Source organism: Ylistrum balloti, unplaced genomic scaffold (genome assembly GCF_031769215.1).
Source record: "Ylistrum balloti isolate Yb309-2 unplaced genomic scaffold, AGI_CSIRO_Ybal_v1 Utg369672, whole genome shotgun sequence".
NCBI classification, from domain to species: Eukaryota; Metazoa; Mollusca; class Bivalvia; order Pectinida; family Pectinidae; genus Ylistrum; species Ylistrum balloti.
This window is the reverse complement of record NW_026781917.1, coordinates 1,684,479-1,707,958: the sequence shown is the minus strand read 5'-3', so window position 1 is coordinate 1,707,958 and position 23,480 is coordinate 1,684,479. Positions and strand designations below refer to the sequence as shown.

The 23,480-nt window shown below is 35.0% G+C and overlaps 1 protein-coding gene across 1 annotated transcript in view; it reads left to right on the top strand.

Moving 5' to 3' along the window:
* The first annotated feature begins 219 nt into the window (after positions 1 to 219).
* LOC132563040 (coiled-coil domain-containing protein 134-like) overlaps positions 220 to 23,480 on the top strand; it is a 29,967-nt gene continuing 6,706 nt past the window's right edge. Inside the window, exons 1-5 of the mRNA XM_060227804.1 lie at positions 220 to 367; positions 6,573 to 6,694; positions 6,957 to 7,041; positions 14,630 to 14,808; positions 22,526 to 22,606. Of these exons, the coding sequence (XP_060083787.1) occupies positions 220 to 367; positions 6,573 to 6,694; positions 6,957 to 7,041; positions 14,630 to 14,808; positions 22,526 to 22,606 (615 nt within the window). The remainder of the gene's footprint in view (positions 368 to 6,572; positions 6,695 to 6,956; positions 7,042 to 14,629; positions 14,809 to 22,525; positions 22,607 to 23,480) is intronic.

Here is a 23,480-nt window from a genome sequence, read left to right as displayed (position 1 = left end):
CCGGATGCGCGAGATTGAAAGACTCGGAAGTTTTCTAGACTCATCGAATACTTATTGCGTTAAACTCCGAGGTCTTCTGAAAGGGGTGTTTCCCAAGTTTTTTGTGTACGTCTTCCACGTGTTGACAGCTCAGTGAGGATGTCGAAACCGACGCCGGCGGATGGGAAAGCAGACAACGACATACATTTGTCATTTTAATGTGATGTGAAACGTGATACAATGTATCGTTTACTTTCAATTAGACTTTTCATGACTTTTGTGATTGTTGGTGTTGCTTCTGCATCTTCTGATGGCAATGGAGAAAGCCCAGCCGAAAATTTAAAAGATCGCAGCGATGGCGGAGGGAACCTCTCACCTATCGATATGTGTATCCTTTTTTCATGATTGGTGTTCATATACACCACACTCTAGACAACTTTACGTAGTAAAACTGGCCGAAATCGTGTTGTGTTTTAAATGCAGTGTATATCGGAGTTTAATACAGTTATGTATTGAGTTTTTACAATTTACATTAACTCTGATTAAAAACATTAGAGATAAAATTTCATGTACGATTATGCTTCCTTAATGTGTTTTTACTCGTGGACTATAAATATGTTTCCGATATCGTCCAGTCAGTTTGAAACTGATATAGTAACGTTGAGGTTTTATTAACATTTATCACCTAAATTATGTCAATTTTCCTAACAAAATGCTCTGAAAACACATTTATTTTTTTGTGTAAAGAAAAGTACATTTATATCAATAGCACAAGAGTTTCAAAGAAATAACAATTTCATTAATATTTATATTTTGTAATCATTATTTGATGGAAAATTATTTTCAGTTTACCAAAATGATATAATGACAAAAAAGAAAGGAAAAAGACAGGAAATGAAAAATGTAATAATCAGTGAAAATGTTAAAAAAAAAAAGAAAGAAAAAAAAGCTTGCTATTATTAATGTTCATTTTATGAAATGTTTCTGTAGTAACTTTATTGGTACCACACCGTTTAGCAAATTTATTGATTTTTCTGACAGTGTGTCAGACAATTCAGAAACACGATAAGTTAATATAATATTAACAACAATGAATGTTTCATGCTAGATGTTGTCACTCAGAAGATCCTGTAGTTTCTAAGCACCAGGGATATTAATTAAAAACAAAATTCAATCCTTCTTCATTGGCAGTATAACAACACTGACTGTATTACAATGTCTACTCAACAATGCTGCTAGACATACATGACACAAAGAACAATAATATGTTTTTTTCTCTTTCTCTCTCTCTCTAAGATTATGTCTGTAACAGACAAATTAATTATCCTATTCATTGTCTTATTCTTCGTTGTACATTTGGCAAAGTAACTGTACATTTCCATAGAAAAGAAATCCACAGCTTATAGTGTAATTTCTAATCTTGTCACTTTGTAAAAACAGAACATATTGCTCAAAAAAGACATTTGAAGAAATTTTCACCAATTAAGCTTATGCTATAGTAGATACAAATTTCCCTCGAGTTTGTAAAACAGGAGATGAACTGTTTCGGATATGAAGGCACAACATGCCCTATCTCCCAGTCACGGCCATTAACAGCTATTACAATGTGCCCATACTTCACCCAGTAGTATTGATCTGACTGGAGTTCTGGGGTTCCACTTACTTGCTGGAAACTGGATTGATTTTTGGGTACTGAGCATCTTGATAGAATGTGGGAAGCTTGTAGGAGATGTTTTGGGATTTTTATGTTTTTATCAGGGTTTGGCTATCAGCTTTATCTATTCATACATGTACAGTATGTATACCTGCAAGCATTGTAGGAATATCCTAGAAACATAAAAAAGAAAACCAAACAAAAAAAAAAACACACAAAAAACAAAATGTTTATGATGTATATGATAGTTAATACTATATATAAGAGGTTATGTGATTTCAAATAGTCTGTGAAAAGGTTAAATCATATTTATCAGTTACATAAGTTACATAAAAATTACTTAACTATACATACTCCCATATTTCACTGCCTTTTCAGCCAAATACAATAATGGCTTGTAAGATGTATATTTGAACTCTTCAAATTAAAATGATAGAGAAAATTCTGTCCCCATCCCATCTCCTCTGGCCTCCTCCCAACAATTCAATAAATGATAAAATCTAGAAATAAAAATTTGGCTTTTACTATAGACTCAAAGAACAGTTCCTATCAAATTTTCTTTAAAGTATGAACTAAAGAAAATTCAAAGTTAAGAAACATAGTTATTTAGAAAGGAAAAAGTGAATGTAGATTTTTTTTCATAATCAGGTACATCATGATTCATGGATTCGTGGATAAGAGGAGAAAGCATCATTTCCACAGAGATTTTCTTTTGCTATAAAATTTCACCTATAATTGTTTGAATGGTGTTTTCTACAAATAAGTCATGCATTAAGAAGCTACAATAAGATGAAGATGTACATTTATATATATATATGTGATAAACAAAAGCATATGCAGTCAGTAAATTAGTTAATATGTAAATGATGCATTGATAACATAATGGCTGTGATATTCTGTTAACGCCATTACTTTCGATGGTTCAATATTCGCCTTGGTTAACCAAAAGTTAGAAGCATTATGGATGGAACTATAGCTTTTCTTATTTGATTAATTTTTGTGATTTGATAGTATTTGAAATCAATAGGTTACTATATTACTCACTGAAAGTGATTTTTTTAGTTTTAAATATTTTGAGGGAGATAACTCTATCAAAAAATTTTAAAAAACAATTGTATTACAATAGGTTTGTAAAGAGGCATTCTGACTTGATAAAATAATGTAATCCAACCAGACAGTCACCAAATACACAGAATGCAACTTACTCAACCTCTTTCACATGTATAGTTTAGATTATGTATTGAATCAGTTGGGTCTTGCCTTAAGACATTGTATAGCAAATTGAACTTGACTAACTTTGCATTGATGTGTAAATATAAAGGTTGCTATTTGCCCTAAGCTTTCCTGTTCAGCATAGCTGGTTGACTTTGCTTCTAAATGTTATTGATGTTTTACAAGGTATGTGTGGACTTTGACATTTCCTGAAAAAAATGGGAAAACAAACTCTTGTACATTTTTCAGTCATTGATTGATATGTATGTAAGCTTCATCAGTTACTGCTATTTATTGTTGACTGATGGCCAAAGTCACGTCCATTTCTATCCATGAACTGCAAAATCAATGACATTCTGATGTTTTTTGAAATATTTCCAGCATTAAAAAGTTTTCAGAAAGAAGTAAGGACATATCTGGTTGTCTGGGAATACATTGTTATTGTTTTTGTTGATACCATGAATCATAGCAAGATATTCACCCAAGTTAAACCACATATAAAAGAGCTGTATTTTTCATAATAACCTCCCTAGCTCCACTGTGTATCAAAGAGTTGTATTCTACATAATAATCTGCCCAATTCCATCCTATATCATAGAGTTGTATTCTTCATAATAATCTCCCCAATTCCATCATATATCAAAGAGTTGTATTCTACATAATAATCTGCCCAATTCCATCTTGTATCAAAGATTTGTATTCTACATAAAAATCTCCCCAACTCTATCTTATATCATAGAGTTGTATTTTACATAATAACCTACCCAATTCCATCTTGTATCAAAGATTTGTATTCTACATAATAATCTGCCCAATACCATCTTGAATCAAAATTTTGTGAACTACATATTAATCTCACCATCTTCATCTTGCATCAAAGTTTTGTATTCTACATAAAAAATCTCCCTATCTCAATCTTGTATCATAGAGCTGTATTCTACACAATAATCTCCCCAGCTCTACCTGATATCGTAGAAATGTATTCTACACAATAATCCCTTTTGTGGCCTTTGACCTCTTAGTAAACAAGATAGAAAAGTGAGAAGAGTAGGTATATCTGTAAGTGAAAGGGGTAGATGAAGAAGGGAACTGGTTTAGAGATTGAGTTGACTTTTCCTGCAGTAACTATGGAAACAGGCATCCAGTCATATGAAAGTTACAATTCTGTGCTTTCATTTCTTCTTCAATAGATGTTAATTTTCAAATTTAAAGGCATCAATTTATCATTCCAACTTTTGTATAAACATAAATGTCATTCCACATATGGTGTAACATTTTAGTATGTTTTGATTGCTTAACAAAATGGATGATTGTTGGACAGAATGAACTTAAATCAAAAGGTTGCTTCACACACTTACAGAAATAAAAACTGCAATAAGTTGTTTACAATCGGTTTTGTAAGAATTTGATTTTTATTTTGATTTCTTTCCTGGTTTGCTTTGAATTAAACTAACCTATTTAACTCTAGTCATCATTTGTAATGAGTTACAAAGTCTCCATGAATTTCTGAAATTGTCAAGTTTTCATATTAATAAGCAGCATTTCACCAAAGGTCCTGTCATAATGTCTCAACTGATGATGTTAACAAAACACGTGTAGATACAGAACAGGTCATTTCAAGTTTGTATTGTGGTAGAAACAGGTAACACCAAACTGGTTGCAGTAGATATTTCTGTCTCTTTTGTTCCAAAAGCTATGAAAAGTTTCAGTAAAGCTTGTATTTTTTGAAACTCTTGAAAAACTCAAATGAAAGAAATACCATATCCAACAATCACACATTATGTAACCTCTATATATCTATCTTGCTATTTTGAGCTTTTGATGCCATTAACCATGAAATGGCCATTTAACTTTTAGAGTTTGAATAAAGGTTTTCTGGAAAATGGTAAGATCAAAATTTTGGGAATTTGAGAGGTAAAGGAGTTGGGATGGATGGGGGGGTGAAGGATGGGGGGGGGGGAGGGGGGGAGAAGTGGGTGGAGGGCAGGGGCGCTAAGATTTTATCTTAGATTCTTGATTAATTTTGGTATTAGATTCTGTAGACAGGACTCCAATAATATTTTCAGGAGTCATGAGTATACTTCTTAACAAAGTCAATAGTACTAAACAGTTCCAAATTTCTCTTTGATTGGAGAAGAAGCTTTGGTGTCCTTTGACAAGTCGAGATCAATATTTAGAATTAATCACAGTCCTTGTAACAAGGAAGAAGGACATGAATGATTATAGTGCTTTCCACATCCATTGTGTACTGATTTAAACATTGAAACATCAACTTATATTCCCTCAGTATATTTTTGCTTTGTAAATCACCTCCATCAACATCCATAAGGGCCTTTGGATATGTACAGTAAAAGTTTCATCATACACACTGTCTGCAATCTTTGTCTTTTTGTGCTCATTAAAGAATGACAACCCAGAGGAAACATAAATAAATAAAAGATATTTCAGGAGATATATGTGTATGTATGATCTTGTACATTTTTAGAAACAGATCAGCATGATTGATTATTAGCCCCCTTCTGAGTACTAGAGGGGAAGACTAAATCTGGGAGTGAATTATATGTACAGTTTGCATTGTGTCCGTCTGTCCTTCCCCTTTAATACTGTATATTGTCTGGACTCTGTCCTAATTTACTTGTCATTAGAACTTCATACTTCAGGCATTGGTTGACCTATAGATGAGGCAGTATGTCATTTACCAAATGTAGGTCACTTTGACCTACATTTTGACCTTTGACTGAAGCTGTGAATTTGTGATATTATTGATATGCCAGCTAAAATTACTGATATTACAGTGAATAGTTTCACATTCATGCCACCAAACACAATTAAATAAAGAAACACATTGGAAGACAACATATCACCAGGTGTGATTATTTAGTAAAACAGCACAACTTATCAGTATACATCCGGGAGATTTATTTGCAGTAGTAACAAGGGCACTATTTGTTATTGAATACAGTCAGTCTGTCAAACATCCCGTATCAAGAATTAGTTCCTACAAGAATTCATCATCTGTGCATTCCTGGCATAAAATTTTACATTTGATGGGGGACTGCAATTCATCATGATATTATTGTCTTGTTAGAAAAAATATATCCTTATAGATAACACAGTGATTGGTTTTTGATGAAAAGAAAATAAAAAATATCAAAAGTGGGCTATCAGGAGTTAAATAAAATGATGGACACATTTCAGTTGAATTTGAAATGCCAGATGTAATTTTCAAACTCAGAATTAGATGTCCCTGGTACAACACCAATGTCTTCCTATCGTCATAAATCAACTGTCTCTTTGGCTCATCAGTAGAGTGACCCAGTGGCTCTGGATTTGATACCTAGTGATCATAAGATAAGGAAATAATGACCCTCGGCATTGGTAAAATTGGAACATTTGGGACATTTCTTTCCAGAGACTCCAGGTGGAAGATTCAGTAAAATGATGTGATAAATTATTGACCCAAGGTTGAATTCTTGAGCACTAGACACAATACAAATTAAAATAAACAATATGTTTAAAAAATTGTGTTTCATCATAAAATAAACAATTGAGTCATTAGATTTTGAAACATGATAAACTGTTGATTAATTTCTAATTTTATTAAATAAGATTTGTTAAAATCTTGGATGACTGATAGAGTGAATATGTAATAGGCTAGCTTTCATGATCTTTACAAAGGATTTCAATATAAGGGGAGATAACTGTGGTATCCTTAGCTTTACAACAGATAGAAGCCTCTTTGAGAAACACCGTGTGATGCAGCTTGATGCTGTCAAATCTATCCAGACATTTGGGGATTATGCTCAGCGTCACCAACTTGTCAAAATCATGATCCAACAGTTGTTTAAGGTAAATTAACACTGAAATTATATGTACAGACAAATTCTAATTATGACATGATGTAATTTCAAAAGCAAAATTACAAGATATGTTTTTCAAAAAGTTGTGAGAATTTTAGATAATAGTATCATTCAGAACATTGCCTTGATGGCAAAAAAGTAAAAACATACTGTTGCTGTATGCTTGTGTTTTAACGAAACATAATAAGCAGATGTAACTATAGTATTACTTAACTATTTTGGATGTTTTCATTTTGCCCTGTTTGTACCAGGTTCTAGGTGAGGGTAAGGTGAACCTGACAGAATGGGGATACATGCCTGGAGACCCATTTCCTGTGAATACAACAATAAGAGACAGTGAGTATTTCAGCATTATGACCTGCACCAGCACCTATATAAATATAAAGTGGCATTCCATGTACTCTTATCAAAGAATGGCATCAAGGGTGCCACCTGTACTCATATCAAAGAATGATGTCAAGGATGCCACCTGTACTCATATCAAAGAATGATGTCAAGGGTGCCACCTGTACTCATATCAAAGAATGATGTCAAGGGTGCCACCTGTACTCATATCAAAGAATGATGTCAAGGGTGCCACCTGTACTCATATCAAAGAATGATGTCAAGGGTGCCACCTGTACTCATATCAAAGAATGATGTCAAGGGTGCCACCTGTACTCATATCAAAGAATGATGTCAAGGGTGCCACCAGTACTCATATCAAAGAATGATGTCAAGGGTGCCACCTGTACTCATATCAAAGAATGACATCAAGGGTTGCCTTCTGTAGGGTGCCACCTGTACTCATATCAAAGAAATACAACAAGGGTGCCACTGTACTCATATCAAAGAATTACAACAAGGGTGCCACCTGTACTCATATCAAAGAATGACATTAAGGATGCCACCTGTTCTCATATCAAAGAATGACATTAAGGATGCCACCTGTTCTCATATCAAAGAATGACAACGGGGCAACCCTATACTTCTATCAAAGAATGACAACAGGGCAACCCTATACTTCTATCAATGAATGACAATGGGGCAACCCTATACTTCTATCAAAGAATGACAACGGGGCAACCCTATACTTCTATCAAAGAATGACAACGGGGCAACCCTATACTTCTATCAAAGAATGACAACAACACTGCCCCTGTTATCGTATTAAATAATAACAGTAAGACTGCCCCCATTGTGATAGTCTAATACGACAGGATGATAAAATGATGTGAGGGGGTTTGGCCAGAGTGTTTAGTGGTTAGTACAAATGGCCACCCTACAGCTGGTGCTCTGTATAACCTAGTGGGACAACAGTGCCCCTTATACATGAAGTGAACCTAACTTACCTATTGTTACAGTGCCCCCTATAGATAACCTGACAACAGGTGGCGCCCCCTTTTTCACCTCAATCAGGGACTGATGTCTCATGGTACTAGTATCTAATATTGACAACAGGTGGTGCCTTTAGTGTACTCATCCTTCATGATAAATCATCACCTACATGTATATTTGTCTGATAAAACTGACCCCCACAAAAACACAAACATTGACATTTCAAGTAGCTTGGCTAATTCTTAATAAAGTAGTCACAGCTTTATATCAGAATCTTGTGAAGAGATACTGAGTGCCAGTATTATCTTTCTCGCTATAATTAGGTGTTTATCGAGCTGATCGGTGACTCATGTGGTTGGATTTTGAGGTAGGCGGGGAGAAATTAGAGATATATAAAATACAAAATTAGCAGAGTAATGGGTGTAAAGGACATATTGGAAAAGATTGAGGGATGTTGTAAGGAACATATATATTGAATATATTGAAGTGATATAGAGAAAAAAGGAAAGAAAAGGAAAGATGTGGTAAGAAAATAATTAGGGGAAAAGGGGTAGAGATAACCTGGAGATAATGAAGGGATAGAGAGAAGGGGTAAAGATAACCTGGAGATAATGAAGGGATAGAGAGAAGGGGTAAAGATAACCTTGAGATAATGAAGGGATAGAGAGAAGGGGTAGAGATAACCTTGAGATAATGAAGGGATAGAGAGAAGGGATAGATATTACCTGGAGATAGTGAAGGGATAGATAGAAGGGGTAGAGATAACCTGGAGATAATGAAGGGATAGAGAGAAGGGGTAGATATTACCTGGAGATAATGAAGGGATAGAGAGAAGGGGTAGAGATAACTGGAGATAGTGAAGGGATAGAGATAAGGGGTAGAGATAACTGGAGATAATGCAGGGATAGAGAGAAGTGGTAGAGATAACCTGGAGATAGTGAAGGGATAGAGAGAAGGGGTAGAGATAACCTGGAGATAATGAAGGGATAGAGAGAAGGGGTAGATATTACCTGGAGATAATGAAGGGATAGAGAGAAGGGGTAGAGATAATTGGAGATAGTGAAGGGATAGAGAGAAGGGGTAGAGATAACCTGGAGATAGTGAAGGGATAGAGAGAAGGGGTAGATATTACCTGGAGATAGTGAAGGGATAGAGAAAAGGGGTAGAGATAACCTGGAGATAGTGAAGGGATAGAGATAAGGGGTAGAGATAACTGGAGATAATGCAGGGATAGAGAGAAGTGGTAGAGATAACCTGGAGATAGTGAAGGGATAGAGAGAAGGGGTAGAGATAACCTGGAGATAATGAAGGGATAGAGAGAAGGGGTAGATATTACCTGGAGATAATGAAGGGATAGAGAGAAGGGGTAGAGATAACTGGAGATAGTGAAGGGATAGAGAGAAGGGGTAGAGATAACCTGGAGATAGTGAAGGGATAGAGAGAAGGGGTAGATATTACCTGGAGATAGTGAAGGGATAGAGAAAAGGGGTAGAGATAACCTGGAGATAGTGAAGGGATAGAGATAAGGGGTAGAGATAACTGGAGATAATGCAGGGATAGAGAGAAGTGGTAGAGATAACCTGGAGATAGTGAAGGGATAGAGAGAAGGGGTAGAGATAACCTGGAGATAGTGAAGGGATAAAGAGAAGGGGTAGAGATAACCTGGAGATAGTGAAGGGATAGATAGAAGGGGTAGAGATTACCTGGAGATAATGAAGGGATAGAGAGAAGGGGTAGAGATAATTGGAGATAGTGAAGGGATAGAGAGAAGGGGTAGAGATAACCCGGAGATAATGCAGGGATAGAGAGAAGTGGTAGAGATAACCTTGAGATAATGAAGGGATAGAGAGAAGGGGTAGATATTACCTGGAGATAATGAAGGGATAGAGAGAAGGGGTAGAGATAACCTGGAGATAGTGAAGGGATAAAGAGAAGGAGTAGAGATTACCTGGAGATAGTGAAGGGATAGAGAGAAGTGGTAGAGATAACCTGGAGATAATGCAGGGATAGAGAGAAGTGGTAGAGATAACCTTGAGATAATGAAGGGATAGAGAGAAGGGGTAGATATTACCTGGAGATAATGAAGGGATAGAGAGAAGGGGTAGAGATTACCTTGAGATAGTGAAGGGATAGATAGAAGGGGTAGAGATTACCTGGAGATAGTGAAGGGATAGAGAGAAGGGGTAGAGATAACCTGGAGATAGTGAAGGGATAGAGAGAAGGGGTAGAGATAACCTGGAGATAGTGAAGGGATAAAGAGAAGGGGTAGAGATAACCTGGAGATAGTGAAGGGATAGAGAGAAGGGGTAGAGATAACCTGGAGATAATGCAGGGATAGAGAGAAGTGGTAGAGATAACCTGGAGATAATGAAGGGATAGAGAGAAGGGGTAGATATTACCTGGAGATAATGAAGGGATAGAGAGAAGGGGTAGAGATAACCTTGAGATAATGAAGGGATAGAGAGAAGGGATAGAAATGATGCCAATGATTGAAGTTAGCAGAGATTTGAAAAGGAAGTATAGGAAGGAATGATTTGGAAGGAAAGAAATAGGTAGACATAGGGGATAAATATAAGAGGAGTATGAGGGAGTGAGGAGGAGTGTGAAGGATGCATCAGCAGGTTTTTATCCTTGGAAATACATCAAACAGGCCAGATACGGTCAAACCCCTGGGGAGGGGACATAACTCCTGTACCCACTGATTATGTGGTTTTATTTTACTGTAAACAGGCCTATCTGGAGATCTGAGGATTAAAGGGCTATCTTTCTGGGTCAACATCCCCCTGTGTCAGGGCTCCGGTGGCTGGGAGGTTGTTTTATACTTCTGCTAATCTGGCTAGGGATGTATGATGATGATTGGCTATCCCCACTATCTCCCACCTCCACACTCCTTATATCACTGCTCAAACCCTTCATGACCCCTCTCCCTATCTTGATTACTTGTTTCAAAATCACCTGCAGTGATCAGTCCATTTTAAATCTTGGATCTAGAAAGAAACGTTTTATTGATAAATTTACATCTAATTGAGCCAAATGTCATGTTAAAGGTATTTTTCCCCCTTTTTTCCATCAAAGTAACCTTCAGTTACTTTTCACAAGGAGGTGTTTTTTTATGTACTCAGAAAATTTATTTGACCCAAGCATTTATCACATTTTTCTGTTTTATTCTATCAATTGAGATTAACAAATAACAGTAAATTGTAAAAAACAACAAGAAATGGTTATCTATTTCATCTGCATTTCCATCAATCAACAATTATCGTATAGAATTATTCAGGTCAAACTCAAAGTTTATTAGAACACCATACAGCCCCATTGACACTTCCGTTCATTTGGACATGCTGGGTTTGTTTAAACAGCTCCACCAGTTCAAAGTTAAAGATTTTCACTTAATTTTACCCTACAAAGTTGTAAGGAAGGTCTGAGAAATATAAAAGAGTTTTATCTAGCATAAATTTAGATATGATAATGGATAATTAATTAGAAACAGATTCGTTAAAAATTTTATATGATCATGTTGATTACAAAGCACTAATTTTCACATTAATTATGTTACCATAGCAACAGATGTTTACAGAACCTTTATATATATATTGAGGAACTTTTTATATAGCCCATTTCCTCTGGCTCCTACACCTGATGGTTTGACACCTTTGGGATGCCGGGTCCCATGAATTATCCCATAATAATTTAGAACTACAATGTATCTAGTTGTAAAATAACAGACTGTTAGCCCTGTTTAACACTTTTATCATAACTTTTTTCTGTTCATATTTTTATTCTGCTGTTTGGTAATTGGTAAGAGTTTATTTTGCCTTTATCTGTTATGGCCTGTTCTGATTTGATTGGAGTGCTGGCCTCTGTAATCTAGGTGAAGATCCAAGTTTTATGGTTCAAAGCTGGCCTACCCATTTTGGTCTCTTTTTCTAAGGGACCCGAGAACCAGACCAGTCTGTCCTGGCATGGTTGTGTCCTTGGGCAAGACACTTTACCTGTATTGCTGTGGACAGCCTATGACAGATCTCTTGTACATTGTTAAGTGAGGTAGTCATGGGCTACTACGAGGAGACCCCACCTCAACATTACCCTGGATGTTCACATGGCAGTTAAGTTAGAAACAATCAAACAGTCATTTTTATTAGAAATAGATTGTAGCAATGTTATATTAGTAACCTGGGATCGTATACTGCTCTGTGGTCCAATCAAATCAGTTTTCATGTATTTTGATAAACTGAAGAAATTGCATTTCTTTTTAATGTCTCTTAGGAGATGCATGTTCTGTCTATTTCTCAAAAAGAATTGAAGGAAAATAGCCAGGAAATTTTTTTTTAGAAAATGATAAAAATGAAGCTAGACACTGAGCAGACCCCACTCTATTCTTGTTTAGTGTTTTTTTTTCTCTGAAGAATAATTGATAGGGGGCTACCCAAAAGTGGGAGAGGGGAGAGAAGGACTGCCCTATTGTTGGAGAAGGGGAGGGGAAAGAAGGCTGCCCTGAAGTGGGGGAAAGGGAGGGGGCAGCCCAAAATTGGGGGAGGGGATGATGGAGGGGGTTTGAGGGGCTTCTCCCTAAATCCTTAAAATCTGTTGAAAAAATGTTTTGTAAATAACAAGAGCTGGAGTCACCTTTGTGATTCAACATAAAAATTTCTCCACTTACCATATGGATCGTAACAAATCAGAGTACAGTTACTACAGTACAGCTCTAAAATCATATCTGATTATCGCAGGAATTGGTGCCAAACTCTACGACAACTGAGTATATTGTCGAATGAAAGTAATTTGTGGTTTCCTCTTAACTCTCCTGTAAGACCTCAGTATTTGCCTTTCTCTGCCTGTAGGGACCTGCACTTTTGTCCCGTAGATGTTTATTGAATCTGTGGGAAAATTAGATTTGGAAAGATAAAATTCGTAAAAATTATGTGTGGGGGATGATGGAATGTGGATTTGTCGACGCCAATCACCAGACTAAGACATACACATTTGTACTTTATGTAAAGTGTGTAAGTGTTCAGACATTTTATACATACAGGTATATTAGACAAACTTTGACATTATGGGATGGCTAGTAGGCACAGCAAACAGAGGACCTCCTGTTCAATGGCAGCAGTGTAGGATTTTCCCAATCACCTGTTTAAACTTTCTGCAAAATTTCTTGAAATGAATGTTTTGTTCAATGCCAAATTTAGATCCTCAGACCTTATCCAACTTAAACCTAATTCATTCCATGTTAAAGTTATCAATAAAACAAGGATCTTCCATGTGTATTAATGCAATGTTAAATTTATTAACCAAGTTCAATCATTTGATATTTCACCAACATTTAGGCAGGTTTGATAAATATCGTACATATGCACCTGAGTATAAGATTCTGTTTATTATATAACCAATATTTCTGGAAGAAATGCAAAAACTTTCAAATTAGTTTTCCTGTAAGATTACTTATTTTGGCATGCATGGACAGTGCGTTTTTCACAACATGACATGACTTATTGATGAAATCACAATAGTGTAATTACACATGTGTCTTGCAATATCTATGACAAAACAGGGCAATTATGTGATAAATGTATATAAATCTGAGTTATCTGGCATCCCATGGTATATTGTCAGAATAAACAGGATGTCGGAATACTCAGGTCTGATTTGGTACGTCTACATGGTATTCAACTCAAATGTAACTGAATTGTCATGTTGGACAATAGTAATAATGGAATATTTCAAGTTAATATATAGGAATTAAAATAAACATTAATAGACTGTGGGATTAGAAGGTGACACAAGTTTCTTCACTTGAATGTTGAAAAAGATATGTTTTATCCAATCAAAAAATGTTTGATATTGAAAATTGTTATTTTAAATGACAAACAAACATCACAATAACAAAAAATGATATATAATTTTGTAATAAGTGATTTGTTTTTCAGATGAGCTAATTTTCAAATGTGTTTGCACAGGATTAAGATTATTATTTTAACTGCGCTATTACAGTTTGTGATTTTTAGGTTATTATATTTCTGAATTACAAGACATGTGTTAGTTGAAACACCTGCATTATAAATAATAGAAGGATATTATTCATTATTCTAGGGAGTGGTGCTTGGTTGCTTTCCTGTCGTAACATATTCTCATCATAATTATCCATTCATACCCGGTAAAAAAAATCTATTTTCAGAGATTTTTTTTCTTTGACTCTATGATTGTGTAATTCTCATTTGCAATTGCAACACACACCATTGTCATATTTTTTCTAGGAATTTTACAGGAAATGCAGGGAGTGTATTGTAAATACTTGAACTGTACTTGTCTGTGTCTTCTGAAATCTTGGACAAATCTGAAGGGGGATAACTCTTTGTAGTGTTAGATCAATCATTGTTTTTAAGTTGATCAATTGTGATGTATTACATAGTAAAGATTGGTTTCCTGAAAATTGTATCGTCAACAATATTTGAATTTCAGTTTGTAGTTTTGGTATCTGTGAAAGTCTGAATTTTTCATAAAACCAACCAGTGGAAGAGAATTTCACAGAAAAATTGTGAAATTTGTTCATACCTTTAATTCACACTTGTGAAATAACTGTACCTTTAAATTTCTATTTAATTAACAGGTATGTCCAAGGTGCTGGAAAATGTAGCCATGTTTGGTGACCTGGTTCTTCGTCTGCCAGATATCACACACGAGATTTTCGATAAGAATAAAGAATGGCATCTAATTCTAGGCTGGGGTGTGTGGTTCTGCAATGAATCTAAAATCTTCCAAGGAAATAGTGCAAAACTTCTCTCGCTGGTAAGTGATGTGTTTATGTTGTAAAATACTAATTACATTGATAGTTTGACTAGAATAACTCGTCACTTTACCTTTAATATACAAACTGGGCGCATTGATATATGCATAATTATGCTGCTCATCTGTTATTTGTTAGGGGTATGAAATACAGTGAATGTCTATGAATGTGAAGATTAACTATGCTCCTCATGTGGGTATTACTATGCCTGTAATCTGTGTCAATGAAAGGTGAATGCGACAGGACATTAAGGTCTGATTGTATAGCTATTTTCGTTATATTTGTTATTATTTATAAAAAGTTAATTGTTTTAAGGGACCTTATTTTATAGATGTTAATTACTGTGTACATAGAATTTTTGAAATCATGACACCTTGAGGATTTTTTGTTTCATAGCCCTAAGTTCAAGGTTCAAGTCTCCTATCTGTTTTTAGAGAATTATCACAAATTGTTAAATTTTTCACTATAGTCAATTATGTTTTGTTAAATCTATGTAAATTTGTTAAAATTAGATTGTGTCCTATCAGGATATTGTTGAATTGTATGTATTGAAAGAATCAGATAAATTCATGTTGTTAATTCTTTTGGAATGCCTGGTAAACAGAAAACTACACTGTGTCAATATCAATCATAGTAACATCCTTCATACTCAGACAAAGGCAATACCCAGACAAAGCCCTGTAATTCATACTTTTATGTTACAACTGTTGACAATGGCTGTCATTGATAGGAAAAGTTACATAATCAGCAACAGATGCTCCCACCATATGGTGATGTTGGTGATTTGGTCTGCTGACAGAGTTTTTACTATGCTCTAGTCTCCAGTAAATCTCAATCTGAAAAGTACAAGCAGAACAAAAGTGAAATCATTCAACCTCTTTGAACATATTGCTTTTTATTGAGTAAAACCTTGTTATACTGTCACCATTATACAGTAAAACCTTGTTATACTGTCACCATTATACAGTAAAACCTTGTTATACTGCCACCATTATACAGTAAAACCTTGTTATACTGCCACCATTATACAGTAAAACCTTGTTATACTGCCACCATTATACAGTAAAACCTTGTTATACCCACCATTGTTATACTGTCACCATTATACAGTAAAACCTTGTTATACTGTCACCATTATACAATAAAACCTTGTTATTTGTGAGTAAAACCTTGTTATGACTGCCACCATTATACAGTAAAACCTTGTTATACTGCCACCATTTGTTGAGTAAAACCTTGTTATACTGTCACCATTATACAGTAAAACCTTGTTATACTGTCACCATTTGTGAGTTAAAATCTTGTGAAACTGCCACCATTATACAGTAAAACCTTGTTATACTGTCACCATTTGTGAGTTAAAACCTTGTGAAACTGCCACCATTATACAGTAAAACCTTGTTATACTGTCATCGTTTGTTCAGTTAACCTAATTAAGCTGCCACCAGTTGTTTAGCTAACCTTGCTGCCAACATTCATCTGATGAAGCTTTTCAGTTCATGAGATTAGACAATATGTTTACTGTCTTTTTGGTGACACTGAAGTGTCATCTTGCCGTAGCCAAGGTCATGTCAAAGCCAATAGTTGGATATACACAGGGTGTGTATTTTACACCTCTGCTGATTCATTTCTGTGGATATACACAGGGTGTGTATTTTACACCTCTGCTGATTCATCTCTGTTTCTGTAACTGTACAATTCACAGATAGGAGCTGATGACATAAATGTGTTACTGTGTTTAGGAAGCATAGCTGAGATATGCATAGGACTCACAACCAATTAGGTGTTGTTACAGCCCCGGCAGATCACCATAAATATCTATAACCAAACCATGGTGATGACAGATTTTGACAAGATCAATTTCATAACAGACAAGTTCTGCCATGAAAAATGATATACAGACAGTAAAGTTTATAAAATTTACTTCATTTTCTTATCAGTTTTTACAAATCTTTTTAAAAATATTCCCACGATGAATGCTGGTACTGTTACCAGTTTAGCAGCCACTTTATCATTGATAGTTCCCGCAGAAATAAAAATATTACGAGAGATGCAGTTAAGCTTCCAAGTAACCCAGAGTAAAAAGCCAAACCTATATCCATAGATCTTAGAGTACTCAAACAGTTGGCAGGGTGCCAAGTTGTTTTTTTCTCTAGAAACTTACATTATCACTATATACCCTTAGAAATGAATTGTGTCAAAGATACAGCAAAGAAAAAGCAACACTGTTAGAAAAGAAAAGAGTAGTTTGGAAAGGGAGGCAATTGAGGCCAGAAGATGGATACTGTATATAAAAAGTGTGTACTGTAGACAAATTTTGTGATTCAGGTAATGTTTTATTAAATTATTGGACAAGTTCGAAAGTTAGACTTTCTTTCTGGTTGTAAAATAGAAAAGATCATTTATCTGCCTGTTTGCCAGAATTGATTGTAATGCATTTTAACATATCTTATTTAGTGTGGCATTGAGTGAGCTGATTTGTCCAGTGGGTATTCTCAGCAACAGCATGAACTCATCCTGCTGTCAGGTCTGAATTCCATTCATGAAGAATATCATATTTATTGTCAGAAACCAAGTCAAGGATAGCCTTTTTGGTATACCCCCTGTAGAGATATAGAGAGATATATGCCTGTGGTAAGGCACTGGACAAGATGGTGATGAGTAGGGTTTGGAGGTTTTACTACCATTCAGTATAAGGGGGAATTAGTCCAAGCAGAAAATATGGTTAACATCTGTTATTCTTAAACCACAAAATGGTGTGTTTCCAGATAAGATGATGTCTACTATGAACCAATATGAGAATTTAGAGTTTTAAAGGTTTAGAGAGTACCAGGTGGTGTCTGAATGGTCACTGGTTTTAAGGGTCCAGAGTAGTATATGAATGGACACTTGGCATAAGGTTGAGAGAGTGGTGTGTGAATGTACACTTGTCTTAAGGTTGAGAGAGTGGTGTTTGAATGAAAACCTGTATTGAAGGTTAACAGAATAGAGTGTGAATGGACACTTACAATAAGGGTTTAGAGGGTAATGTTTGAATTAATACATTGAGGGTATTGGAGGTTTAGAGAGTATTGTCTGAATGAACACCTTTATGGAAGGTTTAGAGAATAGTGTATGATTGGACACCTGTATTGAAGGTTTAGAGAGTAGTGTGTGATTGGACACCTGTATTGAAGGTTTAGAGAGTAGTGTGTGATTGGACACCTGTATTGAAGGTTTTGAGGGTAGTGTGTGATTGAACACCTGTATTGAAGGCTTAGAGAGTAGTGTGTGATTGGACACCTGTATTGAAGGTTTAGAGAGTAGTGTGTGATTGAACACCTGTATTGAAGGCTTAGAGAGTAGTGTGTGATTGGACACCTGTATTGAAGGTTTAGAGAGTAGTGTGTGATTGGACACCTGTATTGAAGGTTTAGAGAGTAGTGTGTGATTGGACACCTGTATTGAAGGTTTAGAGAGTAGTGTGTGATTGGACACCTGTATTGAAGGTTTAGAGAGTAGTGTGTGATTGGACACCTGTATTGAAGGCTTAGAGAGTAGTGTGTGATTGGACACCTGTATTGAAGGTTTAGAGAGTAGTGTGTGATTGAACACCTGTATTGAAGGCTTAGAGAGTAGTGTGTGATTGGACACCTGTATTGAAGGTTTAGAGAGTAGTGTCTAAATTGACGCTTGTTTTTAGGTTCAGAGAACATGAGGTTAGGGTGTATCTGAACACCTGTATCGAGGGTTAAGATAGTTGAGTTTTAATGAACATTTGTTTTAAGGGTTTAAAGAACATGGGGTTATAGACTTCCTTGATACCTGTATCAAGGTTTTCAAGATTAGTATCTGAATAAATCAACACCTGTTTTGAGGGTTAAGAAAGTATTGTCTGAATGGACACTCGTTTTGAGGGTTTAGTGAGCAAGGGGTTAGAGAGTATCTCAACAGCTGAACGAAAGGTTTAGTGAGTAGATTCATGCTGGACACGAGAGTTTAGAGAGTATAGTCTGAACAGACACTTGTCTTAAGGTTTAGAGAGTAGTGTCAGAATGAACACCAGTATTGAGGCTTTAGAGAGTATTGACTGAATGGACACATGCTCGGAGGGTTTAGAGAGTATTGTCTGAATGAATACTTGTTTTGAGGGGTTGAAGATTATGGGTTAGAAAGTAGTTATGTGTGTGGGCTCTTATATATGATATAGCTGGGTGTAGTTGTATATCTCTTAATAAATAACATAGGAATATTGAGGCAGAAGTGTATACTGTGTTTTTTATGAAAGTCAGAAATAAATATTTACACAGGATATACTTAACTAAGCGTATCATCTTTCCATTGCATGTAAATGTTTATATGTGATGTTTATATGTGTCAAGTGAGGTTATGATGGATGGTATGGTAGTGGTTTTTGTAGAGAATGTTTATCAGGAGATAACTGTGATATTAAAATGACATCAGAGATGGGAAAAGAAAGAAAATTAATCTTCATTTTAAGGATGAATATAGAAATAATGGAATTCATTTGAAATATAGGATGAATTCAGTTGAATGTCATTTGCTTAAATTTAAATTAAATTTTTTTTTGTATCCTGTAACTTGATATGACTTATCCATACAATTTCTGTCGGCAGATAAATACCAGATATTACCATAGAGAAATTTACAGTAACATAGCAGCAATGACTGAAAATTGCAACATTCCATATGAAATCCAGTGTGAGCAACATTGCCTTGACCATAGTATGAAATTCTCAATGGAATCATCTGTCATTATGCTAATTGTGAACTGCAAATCAAAAAATAAAAATTAATTGCTGCTGTCAAAAGTTGTATTAATCAAATATGTTGAGAGTTACTATCATTGAAATTCATTGAGATGTAGAAACTGTTCAGGAAAATTGTTAAATAAGACGTTGATATTTTAAATGACATCTCATTTTGAAACATTTAACTATTTATCCTTGATTTTGAAGAAGTACATGACCAGATATGTTTGTCGATTGTAGTTAAGCAACTTAAAACAGTTGATGAACTGCAAGCAAGAGTTGGGGCATTCCTGATGTTTCAGCAGAATTTTAGTTGTATTAAGCAATTGCAGCCCCACTTCCTGTTGGTACTTGAACTTCCTGTTTAGGAAACCATGCAGACAATCATAGCTATCAGCCTTGGTTTAAATGCACTTGGTTCAGTTTCAGTCTGTCTGTGACCTTTCTGCACTTGAGCTGAATAATTGCCAAATAATATCATATTCCCCACTAAATATCACCAAGAGCAGATCAGACATGTAAGGGAGATAATTTGATTAAATTAGTTGTCATGTACAAATATATAATGTCACTAGACCATATTCACATCAATCGCATAAAAATTAGAATCTATCCCATACAAATATCTCGCCAACCCAACCCTGTACTTGTGTTTTACACAAACTAAGAGGTGACTAAGTCCTCTTTGATACATCAGTTGTAATGAATTTGACATTAAAATTGTTAGGATCAAGTGGAGTTAGTAATGTTACACAGCAAATACTTTAGAAATTCTTTCCTCTCCTTTGTAAAGTGACAGAAAATCTGAAATGTATGTGTACACTTGTGAATCTAAATATCTCTCTCATCGTGTTATAAGCTTGTAAATTTATCACCGTCTCTTACATGAAGTTAATTGGACAGTGATATAGTATTAGTTGGTAGTTCATCTGATACTACATTGGGTTAGGGTGGGTTTATTAGCAAAATGGGCTTATTGCTGGATAAATAGGTTACATAATGTTTTTCTAGTAAAAAAATCATTGAATCAAAAACATAAATAAAAATTATTACAAAATCTAGAATAATGACATGACAAAAATAACTAAGATCTGTATATAATTACATTATAAGAAACAGGCAATCTCTTAATAAAGGAATGTGGAATAGGAATCAATATGATTGTGTTTAACTGGTAAATATATGAACAGAATGAACTCTTTCATACCCATCTTGTTCAGTGTATACTTGAAGTTAATCAGACACTTATTCAAAGCCTTGTCAACTTTAGAACTCAACCACTTAAAAAACTAACTTGGTAATTTTAAAAATGTTAAAATTCACGATCAAAGTAAGGGTATTCAGAATGATTTGCTGGACTTTAGAAATAAAAAAAATTAATTTTCAAGCTTTTCTCAACAGGAGGATTTTAAAAATTTACATAAATAAATACTTTAGCTGGTGAAGCTAAACATGTTTTCCAATGGCTTTATGCAAATGATGTTTTAGCAGCCTCTGTATCAGAAGGGTTGTAGACTTCATATGGTGTAGATATGGAAGAGATGTATAAGATAAAGACAGCTTGCTGGTAATGACCTTTGGGTGTTTTTGAATTACATGTCAGCTTACATTTGTATAAATTATTAAAATGATCAAATACATTGATGAGCTTACTTCACAATTATTTTGATATCTTTATGATGAGCCATCTTTTTTTTCTAATATTTGGAAGTGAGATAAAATATCTCCTGAAAATTCTTTTTAAAAAAAAATCATAGAGTTTATCATTGTAAAGCTGACTATACATTAAGCTACATGAAAGCAGATTTTTCTTTGATGTTTTCTTCAGAGCTGTGTAGGTCTATGTCTATTCTACATTAACATTCCTCTGACAGAGATTAATAGAAACAGGAAATTCAATTTTCAGAACAATAAAATTCACACAAGTCTTTGTTTTGATCTCTTTTCTCTGATGAAGTGTAAAGAATCTGTGCCTAATTATTGGTAAAGCATAGTCAACTTTTAAGTGCTTCAACACTTAAATGTTTTTACCACATTATAGGTATTAATACTAAACCCCTGAACAAAAATGCTAACAATTTTACCTTTACATGTAAATATATAAAACATGTATCATAAAATTTGTATTACAAATAGGACAGAGGATTGATCATTAACACAGTTATTGGTGGTTAAGCTTGTGATTCTTGGAATAAATTGCCAAAGATGTAATTTCCCTGTAACTGATTATGTTTTATTACCATGGTGACCAGGTGTTTTGTGTAGTATGTAACTATCACCAGATATGATACTACCCATCATCAAACAGATCCTCTACCCCTTCCCCCACAGTTAGATCATTTGTCCTACCCACTCTCTTCCCTGCCTGAATGTTACATCCCCTCCCTCAAAGCTAAATACTGTCCCCTTCCTTCCACTTCCCCTCTCTTTCATAGTTATATACTCTCTTGCTCCCTAGCCCTCCCTCTCCCTCTTAGATGCATTGTCAGACTCTAAGATCCCCGCTATCCTATCCTATGTCTGTCTGTCGGTCTGTCATTCTGTCTGTCTCTCTGTCTGTCTGTTACATACTATTCCTTACCTTTATATATCCAAATACCCTTTCCCTCTCCTTATACCCAATGCCATCACTATCTTTTCCATCACTCTAGTATTTAATTTCCTACCCCTTGCATAACATAATTCTAGTTGTTTAACAGTGCAGGTGGTCACAGATATGTTCTCATTATACACGTAAATCATTTTAAATAACATATCATATAAATGAGTCTGTTTTAAATTAAACCATCTTCTGAGGATTTTCTGTTTCATTAATTTCTTATTACATATGTATGTCATATAATTTCCCTTAGTTCTGAGGATGAAGATGATTTTAGGATTTATATGAACCATCCATTCTAGATCTGTATTTTCACAACTACAGACTATTGCATCAAGTGATTTGTGTTGTTGATTTGTAATTTTTTAGATGGCTCAAGAAGTCAATCTGATTCCTAAGGAAGAGAATTATGTGAACCCTTTCAAGAATGAAAACATGATGAAAGAGCAGGTAAGATAAAATTAATGATCAATTAGAGCAGAGGCGATGTTGCTGTTCTTAAATTAGAATTTTACAAAACCAACCAAAGACAAGAAAAGTGGGATCCTGGTTTATTTTGTCTACTGAAGTAGTGTGTCCTGCCAACCACTCACAAACATTTGAAGATGCAGTTTTGCAGTGTGATAAATGTAATTGTGTTTACTTTTGTTGAGGAGGATATTTCTTTATTTAAATTTAAAGATGATGATACTTTAGTGCCAGTCAACTAATTTCAACAATAATAGCTAAATCTTGGCTACCTGTATAGTCAAACACATGTGCAGAATTATTTCTCTGTAGAAAATCTCAAAACTAATTTAATTATCACAGATTCACTGTTAAACAGGTGAAACTATCTCTTTAACAGTATGCTCAAAAATTCTTGGTTAAAGGTTTCAACCTGAAAATCACCTACATAAGGATATCTATATATAGCCACATGTATTACTTGAAACATGCAATTTACAAGCAGTAATATAATAGAGATAAGGTTTGCTGTTCATGAAAAAACAGACAGACTCATAAAAAATGATGCCACTTTGCTGCAGTGCAATTGTCTGTAAGATTCAAGTAGCAGTCAAGTTATATTCATCTCAAAATCAAAACGTTTCAACATTTTGCCAAAAAAATTACAATGAATTGATTTTTGCTGCACTGTACTGGTAGAGCCTGTAGATTGACGGAAGCTAGTGATGTGTGGCACTAACTCAGTCAGTAGAGTGTTGGTCTACATGACCTTGGGGTGAGATCCAAGATGCATGGTTCGCTACCTGTGGCGATTTTTGTTTCTTGAGAAACTGAGAAATGAACCATTCTGTGTGCTCTCGTGGTTGTATCCAGGATT